General features: G+C 35.1%; 1 protein-coding gene across 3 annotated transcripts; it reads right to left on the minus strand.

Annotated features, from left to right (window-relative positions):
- Positions 1-199: 199 nt before the first annotated feature.
- On the minus strand, positions 200-18,071 carry LOC128187223 (fatty acid synthase-like). 3 transcript variants are annotated; one of them, XM_052857503.1, is made up of 36 exons: positions 17,954-18,071; positions 15,735-15,799; positions 14,818-14,964; positions 14,559-14,733; positions 14,288-14,446; positions 13,851-13,995; positions 13,456-13,532; positions 13,210-13,325; positions 12,364-12,478; positions 12,127-12,270; positions 11,635-11,724; positions 11,296-11,478; positions 11,055-11,203; positions 10,774-10,882; positions 10,134-10,292; positions 9,779-9,943; positions 9,459-9,573; positions 9,023-9,303; positions 8,645-8,782; positions 8,374-8,492; positions 8,103-8,238; positions 7,736-7,868; positions 7,276-7,460; positions 6,935-7,153; positions 6,692-6,844; positions 6,248-6,451; positions 5,852-6,057; positions 5,425-5,634; positions 4,782-5,101; positions 4,425-4,657; positions 3,808-3,913; positions 2,437-2,557; positions 2,188-2,277; positions 1,763-1,923; positions 1,455-1,654; positions 200-849 (listed from the first exon to the last, which is right to left on the minus strand). In XM_052857503.1, the coding sequence occupies exons 2-36, from the start codon at positions 15,792-15,794 to the stop codon at positions 653-655; spliced, it is 5,520 nt and encodes a 1,839-aa protein (XP_052713463.1). In that variant the 5' UTR covers positions 15,795-15,799; positions 17,954-18,071; the 3' UTR covers positions 200-652. The 3 variants fall into 3 exon arrangements, 2 of the variants coding, with proteins under 2 accessions (XP_052713463.1, XP_052713464.1); XM_052857504.1 differs by lacking the exon at positions 17,954-18,071 and adding an exon at positions 17,833-17,906; XR_008244050.1 differs by lacking the exons at positions 200-849; positions 1,455-1,654; positions 1,763-1,923; positions 3,808-3,913.
- Between the last annotated feature and the right edge of the window lie 80 nt (positions 18,072-18,151).

Raw genomic sequence — 18,151 nt, forward strand, 5'->3', positions numbered from 1 at the left:
CATGGAAACTATTTCACGGTTAGGTAGAATAGCATGTTTGTTGTAATTTTACATATAAAATTTTCACAGAGGTATGCTTACATCTTTAAAAAAAAATGAACATGAACTTTGATGTACATGTAAAACATATCTTAAATCTAGGAATAATTTCTCATTTTTTGTGCAAAAATTTTTTTTAAAGAATTGATAAAACAATTAATGCAATGATTACAATGTATTTACATAAGAAGTCACTAGCGTAGAGGACATCAGCTGACCCTTTTTCAAGTAAATCCATTTTTATTAACTCCAAACAATGTGCAAAGCTGTAAATCTTTTTGAGTTTCATGGAATGAATCTCAACATGCAAAAAGTATACAACTAATGAATAAACAACGGGTATCCTAATTTTGTACGTATTACTGTTAATAACAACATGCAATAATTTGAAAGCTTATATGAATAATAAACATTTATTAATTGATATAAAAACATAAATATTTTTATACTGAAAACACAATTTAAATTAATTTGTTTATTTATAATTTAAGCACTATCTACATGTAGATCAAAACTGATAATCAAACAGATTGCAAAGAATTCCAAAACTCTTATAGATGAAGACTGAAACGTCTTTTTCACTGCTTGCCTCTGCATGTCAGTTTAATTGGAATCAACACAAGTCTTGTATGATTTGGGTGATATCCTTTGCTACAGCCTCTCCATCCTCCTCCTGTAGGAAGGACTCGTGTGTCCCATTGTAGAACTGGAGACTCACATTGCCAGTGCACCAGTCCTTCAGCCCATAGTCCAGTGGTACATTCCCAGAGTGAGGCAGTTCAGATTTCACCCTCAACAGATGAATGTCCCCTGAAAGCAAATATTTATATAAATATGATAAAGTAATCTCCTGCTTTGTTCCTACCTGTATAAAATACCTCCCCTATTCATAAATAAAAGTGTAAAGTATCCTTCTTCAAATCTAATGAATTCACCCTCCCTCAACAATGTCACCAACATTTAATGCAAAAGTTGGTGGGGAACAAAGGAAGGCATTTAATAAGTGGAGATTAGTGTATAGTTATTGTCAAATATTTACATTTGCAAATATGTTTTCCTTATATGAACCTATAGAATAGCGAAAACATTCAATTCTGTATGAACTTTTTCATGACGTCACAATGATCATAGCACGCATTTATCGCTTGGATTTTTGTAAACATAAATCTTGGTAATTTTAACAGTTCTGAACGATTTGTCTTTCTCAAATCTAAATATAAGTAATAAATAGCAATGTTAAAAAGCTCACCGAGATATGAAGATGGTTGGTATGTGATCAAATCTACTGAGAAGCCCTTTGGGCTTCACAGGATTTGATCACGTGACCAACCAACTTCATATCCCAGTGAACTTTATAAATTGCTGTTTATTTCTTAAATAGGATCCCATCCAGCCTATATTAGCAAAAAAATCACCTCTAAATTTCTGGCTTGTGCGCTGGTATTTGTACGCCATGTGTACACTACTGATGAAATCTTTGGCAGCTTCTAGTCTCTTTAAACGAATTATTTCTTCTGCAGCATCACCAAAGCCATAACTCTTACAGGGAGTCAGAAATCCCCTAATTTTCATTTTCTCCTTGGCGACAAGCCATTTGGATTTAGCTGGGTTTGGACTGCAAATTAAATTAGGTTTCTATTTATATAATGTTATTTTTCAGTGAATTGTTTATCTCTGGCAAATGGTTAGTTTACAATAATCATACATTTCATTTTTTAATTACCTGACAAGAACTCGTCCAAAGGTCATATCAAGGACCAGATCAATGCGCTCTTGTATTGTTTTCAATGAAAGCAGAATCTTCATGATCAGATGGTGGTTTGGAATGGATGCATACATCTGGAGAAAGTTGACTAGGGCTCCACACTCCAAGTAGACCAATTTCTGTTGAAGAAGGAAAATATGTAATCACCAATTAAAATGATTGGTTAAAAAGGGGTCATCTACTCATTACAGCTAGAGCACCATGCAATGTAAAGAGAAGCATGTCTGTCCATGACAAGACCACACTTCTACATGACTGTATACTTTCACACTAACTATTCTTTTAACCAAGGTGACCTGATTATAGTACTTAGTGTGTCTAATAAGAAGAGTGAATATCCTTAATATATACATTATATAGCAGAATAAACAATACCAACTTACCTCATCTTCTTGGGATGCTGCCTGTGTTCCTTGTTTAAACTGACTATGAAAGTAAGCTGGACCTCCATCTAACAGAATCAGGCACCCAACCTGTAAAATATATAGGTAGTACACACACATCTTATTCAGTTAAAGACCCAATCTTTATCAATTCATTGAAACTCAACTCCTGAGTAGTATGTTGTAGATTGCCTTTATGGTAAATATTAATGAACTGAAAAAAAATTTCTCATCTTACACTGTACTTACTTTTGATCCTTGTTCTTGTAACTGAATTGCCATCTCTATCGCAACCAATGATCCAAAGGAATACCCAATCAAATAGTAAGGCTGCTCTTGGTCGTACATCTGTACTGCATTTTTGTAATAACTGTAATAAAAATCAACAAAATAATTTGATAAGGAGCATATATGCTCTATTAGTTATATAACTCTGAAAAAACTTCCTGCAAATATGCATATTCCTTTGTCAACAGTACTACAAAACTCTAAATTCAAAGAAAATTAATACAAGTGAAAAACTGTCAATGTGACAGCAAAAAGTTTTCTTTTATGTGAATTGTATCCATAATCCATGTCGACCCTGAATTGATAAACACTACCTACTGTATCCAGTGAAATGGAGTACCATATATGCAATATTTTGCCAAAAAATGACTCAGTTCAAAAGCTGGTATTTTTTCCACAAATTATCAGAAATCAAAATCCTAGCAATATGCACACCTCTGATATATGTACAATTGATCTGCAAAAGAGCAATTTCCTACCTTGAAAACTGTAGGAGGAATTATCCGTACAATGAGGGTACCCTATATGCAATATTTTGCCAAAAAATGACTCAGTTCAAAAGCTGGTATTTTTTCCACAAATTATCAGAAATCAAAATCCTAGCAATATGCACACCTCTGATATATGTACAATTCATCTGCAAAAGAACAACTTCCTATCTTGAAAACTGTAGGAGGAGTTAACTGTACAATGAGGGTACCCTTTTGGCAGCCACCCGCCATTTTCACCATTTTAATAACCATATTTTTCTGTTGGAAAACCCGGTTAAAAATCAGAATTTTCTGGTAATATGCACATCTACTCATTTTGTCCTAAGTGTTATGAAATTCAGTGTAGCAGTATAAGGGGAGTTGCACTTACAGAAAAACAGGACTGAGAGACTGACTGACTGAATGACTGATGAACGGGTCAAAAACATTATACCCCTTGCATCTTAATTGCAATGTTTGCATTTAATAAGAAAAAATAAATTGTATGACATAAAAGTAGTATGGTACACCTGTCAATATTAAAATCAAAATATTTTTACCATATTGGAATTTTCAAATTTATACATGAATAATTACATCGTAATGAGTAAGTTAATCAATTTCCCTGTAAAAACCTTGTTTATTTTAGATATGTTAATTAACTAAAATTAATAAAATTTTCAAAACAAGGTAAAAGAAAGTCTTCAGCGAGTTAGTAAAGTGGATTATAGGTATATTATTTGTGTTCTATGCAAAGCCTGACAAATATGCCTCCACCATTATTGTGAAACAACATCAAAGTATTATTTGGAAATTCATTTCCAGGTTAAAGAACATTTTTTCTAGAACAAGGCAGTTTTACCTAGCTACACTCTGGATTGAATCATTAGGAGTCATTGAGGTTCTTTGTATACCACAGAACTGGTACTGGAGCAAACCTCCAAGGGTTTTTAGCAGTTTCAGCTTTCCTTGTAAACATATGCAGAATAAATGTTTATAATTCCAACACTAACTACTGTTAAAAATAATTGAGATTTTGATCATCTCAAAGAGATCCACTAAAATAATAAACATAAGAATGGAAAGCATTTTAGAGATCTTTGATTTGACCTTAACCTCTGTCTGAAAAATTTTGCATTGACATAGAACTATACTTCAAGGTCACTGCAACCTTTACTGTCTGCCACTCTAAAGGACAAATCTAAGCAAGATGGGCCAAGGAAAGAAAAATGATTGTCCAATGTTGGATTTGAAAGAGATATGCTATGACCTTCACATGTGATTTAGAAACATGGTTTAAGGTCACCACATACCCTTTACCAAAGAGCACCCTTTCTGTGAGGTATGAGCCGGACATGGATAAGGAGAAAATATGTGGCCCGAACAAGGATTTTACTGACTTTTTACCCTAAGGCAATCTGTCAGTAAAGTATGAGCCAAATTGGCAATGCAAGAAATAAAAGACAAGAGCAGACATACCAGTGATAGGGTGTACACAGAACAAAGCTGGCCGCTTCCTGGATTCATTCAGTGGGACAATGGTTGGCTCTGTAATACTTGGTGTCAGCAGTGACTTCAGAGCGGGACTGAAGTGTGGGGTGGTCGGTGTGGAGTAAACAATCAGGCTCATCTTTGCCCCTTTCTTATAATTAGAGATAGCCGAAGGAATCGTCAGCCTCGGAATCGCAAGGTGGGTCGTCTTTTTAGGGAGTCTAGGCATAAAAATGTAAACAAACACATAACCTTGCAGCTGGTTTTCAGGTTCATTTGAACAAAATCAAAATATAAATCATTTGATTATTTATCTAAAATATTAATAAAAAAAAAAATATTTACAAGTTTTTAGTGAATTCATCTGTGTGATCGGCGGTGAATCCAAACATTGGAGTAGAGGTTATGACCTTTGATACTGCATCAGTCTCGTCTGTGATTGTAATAATTGGGGTGACCATAGGAATACCTAGTTTGTCAGTGGTGGTATCGAACACATCATCGTAGTCCTGAAGGTTAATCTGTGGCAGGTAAATAAGTCTGACTTCATCTGAAGGCTTGCCGCTTAGTTTGGCTGGAGTAACTGTCTGGGCAATGTTCAAGGGATTGTAGCTGTCAAACTGATTTTCTTTGTCGGAGCAGTCATTGACAAGAAGGGAAAAATCCTAAATGAAAATATGAATGACCCAAATCAAGTAAACATTAAGGGGTTGATGAAAATCACAACAAATCAAATTTAATTAAAAAAAACCCAGACATTAGGTAAATAGTTGGCAATGACCTTAATTCTCTTGCTTCAAGGTCACTACCCTAACTGTACCTACAAGCGCTCTTTGAAGTATAAATCAGATTATACATTAAGGGATACATATTAGAGAGCTATTAGCCAGAATTTTTACAAAGAAAGCAGCTTTCGATATTTTTTTTATAAAAAAAATGAAACAAATCATTTCATCCTGTAAAGATAGATCTAATCATATGAGTTTACTTTAGGTTTTGTGGAAATTGCACTTTGTAATCTCTGCATCGCAATGACATCTGCTTCCATCATTTCTGCTATGCTTTGGTTGTTAGCATTCACTATTGGGTCTTCAATAGCTGAGAGGATCTGAGCCAGCTCCACTGGATGTGTAAAATGTGACCGCTCAGCCAGATTGTACTTCAATCCCTGCACTTCAGGAAAACCTTCCTTGGAGATCTGGAAGGGTTTAATCATGAATAAATTTGAATCGTTCAAGTAAAACATATACAGCAAATACAATAATTTCAGTCATTTTAAGCTGTTTGACCCCAAAATAAAGCGCATTTATAGTTACTATATTGTATGATTAGTGCTGGTTCTTTTTTTTTTTTAAAAATATGATTATTTTGCTACCTGAAAAGATGGAGAGTGGTCCCAGAACAACATTATATACCTCTGCTATACAGCCGTTCTGCATGTTGTACAGAAACAGCTGGATGTCCTCCAGGCTCTTCCTCATGAAGCTGGTGACGGCCTGGGAGAGGTCAGGGACCACCAGGGAGCACTCCTTGCTCAGCGAGATCTGTTCACGGGGAGTGGGCAGTGTGCAGAATATCGCCTTCCCATTGTCTGCTGTCATATCAATGGCTGACTGGAAATCTGTAATGATAAATCATTGGTCCATTTCCATTCAATTCATGATCTGAAGGAAGGTTCATCATTCCTGATCTTTCTTTATCAAGCTGCTGAAGATTGGACACAATGTCCTAGTATAATAATAGTATAATTAAACCCTGTGAAAAAAGACAAGTTCATTTAAACAAACTCTTCTACAACATCTGGTACTAACCAGCACTAGTGAACTGGAGGACCACATCACACCCCTCTCCTTGTGTTAGTGTCTTGATGTTTTGTTCCAGCCTTTCTCCCGACAACACCCTTACATAAGGGAACAAATTGTCAATCACATCTCGGACTTCAGCATCATAACTGGATGTAAATATAGTGACCTCCATCTCATTGGCTAATGCCATCAAGTATACACAAAGGGTATCTAGGAGAAAGTACAAGTATATTCATCTTTCAATGTGTTAATTATGCATATAAAAGTTGACACAAAGTCCTTAAATTAATTATTCTAGCACCATGTTATCTTAAATCATTCCTCAACTGGTATTGGGTTATATAAACCTAATATTTTCTATCAAATTGTGTCAGCTTTAATATAAGATTGGTGTTTGAAGAATTTTGCAATTTTCTGAATGAAATGAGTATGTTTTGATGTAAGATTTACCAATAGGAGGCAGTATCAAGAGTGTATTGTTTTCTTTGATTTTGGCAACATCCAGAAGTAGATATACTGCTAACATGTATGGAATCAACTGCTCCAGGTCTTTTGGTGTCCAACCCATACTTAGGGGGAATTCTCTTCCTTCAACTCCTCTCTCTGTATGAAATTCACACAAAAAATTTAACAATCAAAGTTTGATTTGATGCATGTGCACAGTTCTTACTAAAACAAGATTTACTACCCAACCTGTAATCAAAACAATCCCAATGACTTGTTCCTTTGCGTTTTCCCCCTGGTATATCAGTACTCTGTGGTTTTCCTCTGACACCGAGTCTATGGAGTACACCATCAACAGGCTGACTCGGGAATTTTCTACTCCTTCTAAATTTGCCACTCTCTGTGTGTTTCTGTTCTTCAGTTGACTCACTTTAGTGTGGAAAACCACGCCACCTGCCTTGCTAAGTCCTAAAAAATTTGAAGTATACAATCCTCATTTGGTTAACATGGTAGTTGAAACCTTGAAAGACATTTTTTATAAATTACAAAGAACATAATATAAACATGTCATAAACGGTATAACAACAAACCTGAACATCTCTCCACTACTGCGAGCATGTTGGCACAGTCCTTGACTTCCTTCATGTGTAAGCTGGGGCTGATCCAGATCCTCAGAAGTGGTCCCTCTAACCCCTGGGTGGAGAACTCCAACAAAGTATCCAGGAAATCCAGCCAGCCATCCTCCCACATGATTTCTGTCTTCTCCAAGAAGAGCCTATATAATTAACAACAGGAATTCAGGTTCAATGTGTACCGGTACCCTGTGTTCATCTCAGTATATGTGACTAAACAAAATAACAATGGTTCAGTTAAGTCAGCACAATGTCAGCATGGAAATACAGCATGTGAAAGATTTGATGTTTCTGTAATATAGCCAGGTTTTAATTGTATATGCATCATCTTTTATTCAGAAATAGTGGGTTGAGAACAAGCACTCATTTTCCTCAGCATGACAAGCCTTGAGTCCTGGGTACAGTTTGCAGGCCCTACCTGTCATCCTCATCATCATTACTGCCTTTCAGGTTCTCATTAATATCAAGGTCATAGCCGGGTATTTTGGGTAATGTCACCATTTCTTCAGGTTCATATATCTTGTACTTTCCACTGAGGAGCAGAGTTTCACCTATGTACAAGTGAAGATATTATTACTGTATTATCCCCCTTTTGCAACCAATACATTAAAAACAGCAAAATTATTGGATTCCATGGCTGATTTTTATACATCATAACATTTTTGTAACAAAAACTAATTGGAGTCAGATGTATAACCATGAATAACGCAGATTAATTTGGGCTAAATGGCTTCAAATGCACATCTTTTTTCAACATAAATGTTCATGTGAATTATGCATCGTACCATCCTTCTCAATCACAAAGGATTTTTTGCCAGTCTGTACATATATTGTGTCAGTGTTGAGAAGATTTTCCTGACTGGATTCATTCAGAGTCCACACCATGTCATACAGCTCCATTCCATTGACCAGTTCATGGGTCTGGAAAACAATTTGACAGGGGGATCCAATATGACCTTTATATTTTGGTTTTGTTTTTTTTAATTAAAAAGTTGATGTGATGCAAACTGTGTTCTTTATTGAAAGTTGTACAAATACAAAATACTGCAACTTAACCTTGTTATGTTTTTCAGATATAGCGATCAGAGCATGATACAGGAGCAAGCCCTGTGTGGAGTGGATGCCATCGGTCTCTATATCACTGATACTGTAAGGAACCTCCACGTCATCCTTCACTGTCAATTCAAACCTCCACAAGCTCAATATACCATACCACGCAATGGCAAAAGATTGAAATATCTTACCAATTATCATTACTATTATGATAAGATTAAAATCTGTTATTCAAAATAGTTGTAGAGTAACTAATTGAATAGAATGACTTTACCCCTGCAGTAGAACTCTGGCCACTCTGGAATTAACCACGACTGAGTGTGATCCCACCTAACGAGCGGACTGATGGGCGGGGCAGTGACATCCACAGGGAAGGACACATCGTACAGACATTCCACTGACACATCATGTCCTAGCAAAATATAAAACAGCAACTATAAATTCAATTTTGATACCGTAGAAATTTTTATGTTTTTATGAGGTGCTTGAGATCTTCCGATGAGAAACACTTTAAAAAGTTTCACTGTAAAAGGTGTCACAATTTATAGTATAATTCTTTGTAATCATTTCAATTTTCCTCTATTGTCGAGATAAACATGAATTTCAATTCATATTGTTAAAATATACATGCTTGCATCACATTATGACTTGCCCAATAAATGAATCTCTCCAAACGTTTTCAAGACAGACTTGAGGTCTCCTGCACATGGAATCGGATCAAACACGAAGTGTTTCTCCAGTCTGCGTGACTGGGTGAATCTGGACAGGCTGAGGTCCACTAGGGTTGTGTCCACTGGTAGAGTATTCAGCACTGTAGTGACTGTGGCAGGCGTGGTCAGGACCCTCCTCAAATAATCCCAGTCAAACAAACTGCTCACACTGGACTGGCAACCAATGGCATAGTCCTGAGAGAGGCTTATCATGTTCTTTGACCTAAGATCATGCATGCATTTTCAAATACTATAATTTTAAGTTACAAGTGATTTCACTATCAGTGACAGTCGCATATTATACACAAGTGTGTACTAAACAAGAGACATTACAGTAAGCTAAATTATTATATCTTAAGTTTGAAAAATTATTTTCACCTGTACTTGGGGCTATGTAGTATCTCCCTTGCTTCTCTTTCCAAACCATCAACAATCTCAGTCATCAAATCACTGTACAGAGCGAGTCTGCCAGGTAACTCTGTGTAGTAACCCCCTAAAACAGTAAAGATTTCACTTAACAAAGGGATGTCTTTTAAATTAAGAAAATACAAATAACACTTCGGACATCCACATCGTGTTACTTTTCTGCGTAAAGCGAAAGGCTTTACAGCTGTATGAAAATCTACCAATAAACCAAAGGGAATACAGTTTTTTCCACACAAATGCAGATGCTTGGTATAGATTGAGTTTATTCTGACCTTTACTATGAATTGTCCTCAGTACTTCTTCCTTGTTGGAGGTTTCCACCGCTATAACAAAAGTGTCCTGAGAGACCGCTGATAAGACCCGGGTGAAGGGACCCAGGCAGTAGATCTCATCTGGATCCAGAGTCACTCTGTACACAGACTGTGTCTTTCCAAGATCTGTCAGAAAACCATTGTACATGTATTTAACAAATTCTTCACTTTTTAATCTCAGAAGTGTCAGTATGTGCTCAAGATTTTTAAAGTCTACTTCAATTACATGTACGTGTATATGTAAACTACAGTGAAGCGTTATGGGAAAAATGCCTTAAAGAATTGAAAAATCTCTTAAATTTATAAAGTTAGATACTAGAGAATTCTTTGAGAAGTTTCCCAATCAAGTATGCCAGTCCAACACACTGTTCCCTGGAAAGGCAGCCATCTTGATAGGCAGCTACAATTTCTGACAGCCCACATCCAACTACTCCTTGAATCTGAAGTTTTGTTTCTCTCATTATGTCCACAATGCCTATTCAAAATGATAAAAAATTTATCAATGGAATCATTGCTGAATGATAAAACAGTGCATTTTATGCAAACATGCCAAGAGGTAATTAAAATTGGATTTTATAAATTCTTCCATCACCATAAGAAAATTTTGTTTAAGGCTGAAACTAATAATTACTTTTCTTAAGCTCTCAATAAAAATTAAGATTAAATAGTTATCTCTTAATTTTCTATTGTGTAAGGTATTTGAAAAACAAAATTGTGCTAACTTAAGATACTGTTTTTATAGCACAGTAGCAGGGTTTTCTCTAAAAATTGAAGTAGGAGGAAGAAATTAAATAGTAGAAGGGGGTTCTGAAGGTTTAGCTTATAGCTAGATTGTAGTTGAAGCAAAAATAGCCAGGTAATTACGTCATTTTATACGGGGGAATTCCCCGCTCCCCGGGTCTTAGAGACAACCCTGACAGTAGTGACATTTCTGTGCTTGTTAGGGAGATATTTACCTATTAAGATGATAATAGAGAAAACAGTTCCTTGGTGAACATTTTCAGTGCATAACTCTCCTCTGTAGAAGTCTTCCCATGGCAATGTATCGTCAATTTTGGACAATATCTGTAAAATTTGATTTTTCATATAATTTTCATGTACCTCCAGGTACATTCACTTTAAACCATTCCTTTGAAAATTTATTGTTGTTACAAATTCTGATATGTGTTATACATGAATATCAAGTAAATAATTTTATGCTGACAACTTCTTTAATCTTTTGATTTTGATTTTATACCTGCTGAGAATGTTGAACAGATTTCATAAAAACAGGTATGTCCATAAGCGATGAAGAAAGGTCCAGTTTTCCCCATGCAACATCTCTCAGAATCAGCCATATTGAAGGAATCACAGAGAGGTTATTTGAGACTTTATGCACATCTTCATCTACAATTTCAAATAAAGTCTGCAGCTAACACAAGTTAGACTGATAAAATATTTGGTAATTCTTTTTTTTTTTAAATTGTATATCATTTTACCATTTGGTCCAGACTCTGTCACTACATAACCCCGAACTTTTCGTTTAGGATCATGTGACAGCAAGGAGTGGGACAACAGAGCTAGGGAGGCTGCGTCATTTTTATTCTTTCGAACAAATTCCACGATGGTCTCCATTTCAAGCTCATTTCTGGCTTTGATTGTTACCAACTTGTGACTTGTGGCTGTGGAAATTATGTAATCATAAAAGACTTTGAACCTTGTGTTTATTGTAAAGCCTTTGCAACCAACAAAAGATTAACCATATAAAGTCACAAAATCATTAACCATATAAGGTTACCAAACCAGAACAATGTAGCCAGTCTGTTTTAACTGCTCACCTTGATTGCTGCAATGATTCCTGTAAGGCTTTAAGACCAAATGCCCATTTGCACCCCCATATCCAAAGGAATTCAAACTTATGTAGCCATCTGAAGAAAGTTTGATACTTTTCATGATTACAATAATCATGAAATTAGACATTTAATCTGTCATTTCTAATAACAGTAATGTTATCAAGAAACATGAAAATTGAAATCATAATAGATGAAACTAGGTGTTTGTTTCAAGATGCAACACAACATTGTGACACACATGATGTATGTATGATGTTGGAGATTATCAGTAACAACACATTTTCAGGTGCCAGAGTGAGACTTGCAAGTACATGTATTTAAAAATTTGTGAATAAATATTTATGAAATTCAGTCAGAGACAATGAATACCTTTTATCTCCATTTTTCATCATTTGTATTGGTAAAAGGGGACAAAAATTCTATATGAGCCAATACATTTATTAGTAGTTGTTGAGTTACTAGACTGCTAGCTGTTACCTTCCAGAGCTGTAGCTTTGTCTACCACTTGGACTTTCCCTTCTAAAATGCCTTTAATGTTAGGATTGGGTGACTGGAAATTTATTTGGGGTGGAATAGTTCCATGTCTTGCTATCAGGACACACTTTACAAAGCTTGCAAATCCTGCAAACAAAAATTACATCATTAACTTTTTAGGAATAAACACAGTTTTTCACCAATGTTTTCCCCATGTTAAATAATTGATTAGATATTTACCTGCTGTAGCCTCACTGTGACCCATACTGGCTTTGACAGATCCAATCAACAATGGCTTCTGTCTGTTTTTGCACAAGGCCTCACAAATACCAGCTACTTCCACTGGATCTCCTGCCTATAACCAATCAATGTAATTATTCTGTCTATTCGATCATTTGAAATCATTTGATATCACTAGTAATAACTTACTGTCTTAAAACTTCCAAAAATGGCCAGATATCACTGAAAACATGAACCATACTCTCCCTAATTTGTTCCATCATCTACCATCCGGTCATGTTTAAAAATACATTTGTTGTTCATTTGTGTATTGAGCAATGTGGGTAAAACTTACTCGAAGATTGAACTTAGATGCCATCTTTGATTATCCAACTGCAGTTTACATAAAATGTGTTGCAACATTAAAACCATCACGTAACACGCATAAAAATTCATTTTCTCTATGTTTATGTGACCCAACAGTCATAGGAAGGAGATTAATATGCAGATTCCGGACCAAGGCTTGGAACATTTAATGTCCGTTTGATGATCAACAAACTCCTGCCACAAGTCATAATATTGGAATAAGTTGTTCTTTTTGCTTATCATCTTTCCCTGTCATTTCCACAAATATAGATATATGGTCATCTAAGAATCAATGAGCATGCACTAATGAATTCAACCATTGCTGTAAAACTTAAACCCTCTGATGCTCAAGACCAAACATATTCAAGATAAGTAGATTCTAAGAATCATTTGCTCAAGAACATCAAATGTCACAGATTACAAATGTTGCTTAAGTGACTCAAATGATTTAAAGACTTCAAGAATTAATTCATGTTTACTGTAAACCCTTCTATGCGGTACCTTAGTGCCTGTACTGTGAGCCTCCACATAAGAAATGCTGTTTACATCTATTTTGCATCTGTTGTAGATTTTGCTCATTAAATCTGCTTGTGATTGACTATTTGGAAAGGTGATCCCTAAAAAACATTTTGAGTTAGTTAAGAGAAAATAACATAAAAATTGATCGAAATATCAAATGTTGACATTATTTTGATTTCAAAGAATTGTAAATATTGACATCAATTCAGTGAGTATTTTCTGCATTACCTTCTGATTTGAAGCCATCACAGTTTGTCATGATATCAACAATGCTTAAGTACACACGTTTACAGATGCTCTCATTCCTGTTTCAAGAAACAACATCGATACAACAACTTCCACTGTATGAGGATAAATTATTTATATACTACGTAATTAACAATTCTGCTATTCTTATCAATTTTTGTTTTAACAGAATCTATAGATTGATCACTATTATGTGAAGTACTTGATATCTGCTGAATCAACATTTTCCTGTAAACAGGATTATATAATTTACAGTCTTACAGTCTGAAATACTGAACACATTATGTATGCTTTGCAGAAAACTTATGGCAACCAATTCATATAAGCATTGTGAAGCAATATCTAAAGTTTGAAATTGAGATATTCATTCAAGACACCTTGTCAGAAGAATGGATACTACTCCTTCAGCTCGTACATATCCTCCTGCCTTTGCATCAAAAACATTGCTCTGACCAGTAGGATTGAGCATGCCTAGCTGTGACATCTGTTGGAGGTAGCTCGGGTTCAATAAGAGGTTGACAGCTTAAAAAAAATGAACATCAGATTCAATGCATATAAAACTGAACACTGTCATGATGACAAGTAAAGTCTGACTTTCAACAAAACTTAATCTTTCCAAATATGATTATTTGACAGATGATTTAACTAATGGCGTCACTTTGGCTACCAGGTGGACATTCAAAACACTTTAAGCATAATACATCCTGTCCGGAAAGGATGGTCATTTAACAAAATTAACGTCTCTATTAGTATTTCATGAATGTAATTGTTGTCAGCCTTATATATCCTTGCAGTTGACCTCAGATGCCCTTACCTGTCACTAGAGCAAACTGACATTTGCCGGCTCTCAGATCATTGACGGCCATTTCCATTGCTGACAGACTGGAGCTACAGCCTGTGTCCACAGTCAGCATTGGTCCACTGAGACCAAAGTGTTCCATCAGGTGACCAGCCAGAGTAGGAACAGTAGTACCTTACAACCAATCAAGTAGTACAGTTCAATGAGTAGAAAGAAAGCAATTCAGTTTATTATTAGAAACGACAAGTAAGTGATGAAAAAGTAAAGCTGGAGGAATGCTGCTTACAAAGTCTTGAGTTGGCTCCTCTTGAAGTCTCCAGTGGATCATTGTCTGGCAGAAAGCAGGCAAGGTACAGTCCTGTGGAGTTATTCTGTAGCACTGGTGGACAGAGGCTGGAATCCACTATGCACTCTGCACAAACCTCTAGCAAGTGACGCAGCATTGGATTCATGTGATGAACCTAAGAAGTTTATTAACAGTTTTTCTGATGGTATCTGATATCAGTCAAGGAAGCAAATCTTCTAGGTCTTCAAATATACAATACCTCAGTTTCTTCAAAGTTAAAATAATCTGCATCAAACTTGTCCAAATTCTTTATCAGTCCAACTCGTGGTGGTGTCCCATTCAGCTCTTTTGGCCATCTTGTTTGTCCTATCATATCATTTCCTTTTATCAGATTCTCCCAGAACACCTGCACAAATCCAATGCTTTTTAAACCATTAAACCTTGGACATCTGGTCACTTGGCCCATTTAAGATTTTTTTGTAGCAGTGTTCATGATTTTGAAAATATAAAGTACACATGCAGGTACACTTAGGACCACAACTTTTAAATTAAAACAATTATAGATAAATCTGTTTTATTTGACATTTTATGATTATGACACTGACAGTCATCTTTATTATAAAACTGTTCTACAAAAAACATAGCTTTAAGGTCAAGATCTAGTAAATGAAAGGTGCCTACAGGTTTATGAAATTTAAGATATAAATTTTTTCCATGATGCTTCATAACAATAGCTTTGTTTGACAGGGTGTACCGCAGCTAAAATTTTTGGTAAACACAATGAAAAATCATGTTTTAAACTGTAATTTTTAATGAAATATGAAGGAATAGAGGAAGAAATTTCATAGTTTTGTCCATTTTGGACAAATAAAATAATATCTAGAATGCCTAAAGTCTCCCCCAAAACAGAATTAAACAAGCTCTTGACCTTCTCTTTAAAACGATGTCAAATTGAATATAGGTATCGGGATTACTTTTCCCATGATTTAACATAGAATGTCAAGAAATTGTTTAATTTTCTACATAATTCCTTTAAGCCGTTAAGTACGGGAAAAAGATTCTTCAAATCAATTATGACGTCATAATGGTTGTAGCACCAAAATGACACTCTGATCTTGACCTTAAAGAATTTAGAAAGCATCAGTATGAAAATGGTTAAGTACCCAGAATACTTACATCAATGTTCTCAGACTGTGGGAGCCTAGCAGCAATCCCTGCTACAAATACTTCACCCATGCCAGCTAAAAAATACAGATTGTAGTTAGCATTTTAAAATGTTATCTTTAGAATCTTGAGCTTCAGTGCTCTTGATTTTGAAAGACCAAAGCATTCATAATAACATAATGTAACAGGTGGTGGAAAGTCAAGACTCATATGGGACTTGAACCCAGGGCCTCTGGTTAACATGCCAGTGCTTGATCTAAAGTTGTGTGTGATATATTGACTGGCAGTCACACACCTGTTCACTCAAAAATATAATGAAGATGAAGGCCAACTTAGTAACACAAAGTACCTTACTGTAGTGTTCATTAGAATTAAGAGGTCAAATTGACAAAAATGGTCAAGGTATTCAAAGACAGATTGAAATTCAATGTATACAAAAAAAAGACTAGATTTAAAAGAGGATGTCTTTATTGGGTACAGAGACCAGTTGTTCAAATAAATACAATGATCCTTGTTTATGATTATATTCAAGGTAAAAAGTGACATGAAACTGATCTAATCCCTGAAATATGGACATAAGATAGCCATCCTAATAGTCCTCACTATTTACAGATTTTTTGCTGAATTCATCTTTGTTTTAATAGACTGTATAATACTCTTAATGTTCTGAACACTTTGATGGTGTTGGATGGTTTTAATTAAAGATACATACAGTACAACCAGGCTTTTCTACCAATGGGTGATTATTGTAGATTCCTTATTTTACGTGAGTACTTAATTCCACAATTCAACCCTTTTTTATCAAATCGCGAGTACATACAATCACGAAAGCCAAATTTTTTCTCATTTTAATGTAGTTTAAAGATGTCTGAAAAAGCCAGTTTTAGAATTTGTGAGATGACTTGCTTCTCGCAGTTTTATGTGGATATTAATTCCTCATGTTTAATTAGGAATCTACAGTACTTTGGAAGGATGTGTAGCTGATAAAATAAATATTAAACAAAACATTCACAAAAACAGAAATAACCTGCATACTTATCTTTATATCAATTCGTAATCTCAACAGAGATTCAGCTCTGCTTCATTATGGTAGGATACTGCATGAAAATTCTGCCCCTTGGTTGCAACTAATATTTTTCTATCAAATATGTCAACAAGCAAGATAAATATGTTGAATGCAAGATTGTTATGTTAACATGTAACATAACACTATGTTGACATGCAAGAAAATTGTTAGCAAATATGAATTCTAAAAAATCTCCAAAAATATGAAATAATGCCAACATTTGACTTTTAAAATGCTATATGCTACTTCTTTATGTATGAATGTTGACATGCAAGATAAATATGTTGACATGCAACTTATTTATGTTGATATGCATCTCATTTATGTTGACATGTGAGAAAAATATGTTGACATGCGATGTCAACACTGCAACTTACTTATATTGACTTGCAACCTTTTAATTGCATGTCAACATAAATAAGCATCATGTCAACATAAAGATGTTGCATGTCAACATAAATTGGTTACATGTCAATCTATTAACTTGCATGTCAACATTTTTATCTCGCATGACAACATAAAAAAGTTGCATGACGATGTTGATATACTTTTCTAACATGTCGACATAAATAAGTAGCATCTATAGCATGTTGAAGTCACACAAGGTCATTGTTTGAATCTTTTCTTTATCATAAATCGTTTTGATCTGCTTACAAATATTTTGCATGTCAACATATGCATGTTTAACATAACTATCTTGCATACTTATCTTGCATGCCGATAATAGAAACAACTAGCAAGGGGCAGATTTAGGTGTGCCACTATATTTATCTTATATATTTCTGTACTTTTGATGGTTGAAATAAAAAAGTTTCAAGAATATTAAATTACAATATCTTTCTTCCAGAAGGCTATGTTTCCTCATTTAATTACAGAAATGAAAGCAACCCCCCCCCCCCCCCCTCTCTAGCATTTCTGGCAAAATTGGGTTTTATATCGTGCAGAGACTCACCACTTCATCATTTATTACTCAGTAATATAAAACAGTTTAAAATCCCATTTTCAATACCGTACAATCATTTTTATAATACATGGGTACCGTACTTCGTAGATTTCCCCGTAAAACAGTCAACAGTCAAACTGATTCTGATGCGGCATACACGTTCCGTGCGTGCATTAATAAATCAGCGCGCGAATTTCAAAAAGAAAAATCTGTATATTTTACCTGTATGTTAAGCACTACAATTTTAAAATTGTCCTCTATGCAAATTGGGTTCCTTTGCCGAGCATTTCAATCCTCTGAAAGAGATTTAAGGAAGATCGCTCAGATCATGCTTTTTATGTCCAATGAAAAGCCACTTATATCAATAATCGGTGTAACATTAAGTTGAAATAAATCATTTCAGAAGTGATAAATCACAAC

Source organism: Crassostrea angulata, chromosome 6 (assembly GCF_025612915.1).
Source record: "Crassostrea angulata isolate pt1a10 chromosome 6, ASM2561291v2, whole genome shotgun sequence".
NCBI lineage: Eukaryota > Metazoa > Mollusca > Bivalvia > Ostreida > Ostreidae > Magallana > Magallana angulata.

Excerpts from the sequence above, each read along its gene's own strand:
- LOC128187223 (XM_052857503.1), bottom strand. The coding sequence starts at position 15,794 with ATGGGTGAAGTATTTGTAGCAGGGATTGCTGCTAGGCTCCCACAGTCT. Across the intron at positions 10,883-11,054 it reads CTGTTCAACATTCTCAGCAG|ATATTGTCCAAAATTGACGA; the intron begins GTATAAAATCAA and ends CAAATTTTACAG. Across the intron at positions 6,845-6,934 it reads TGGGATTGTTTTGATTACAG|AGAGAGGAGTTGAAGGAAGA; the intron begins GTTGGGTAGTAA and ends AATTTCATACAG.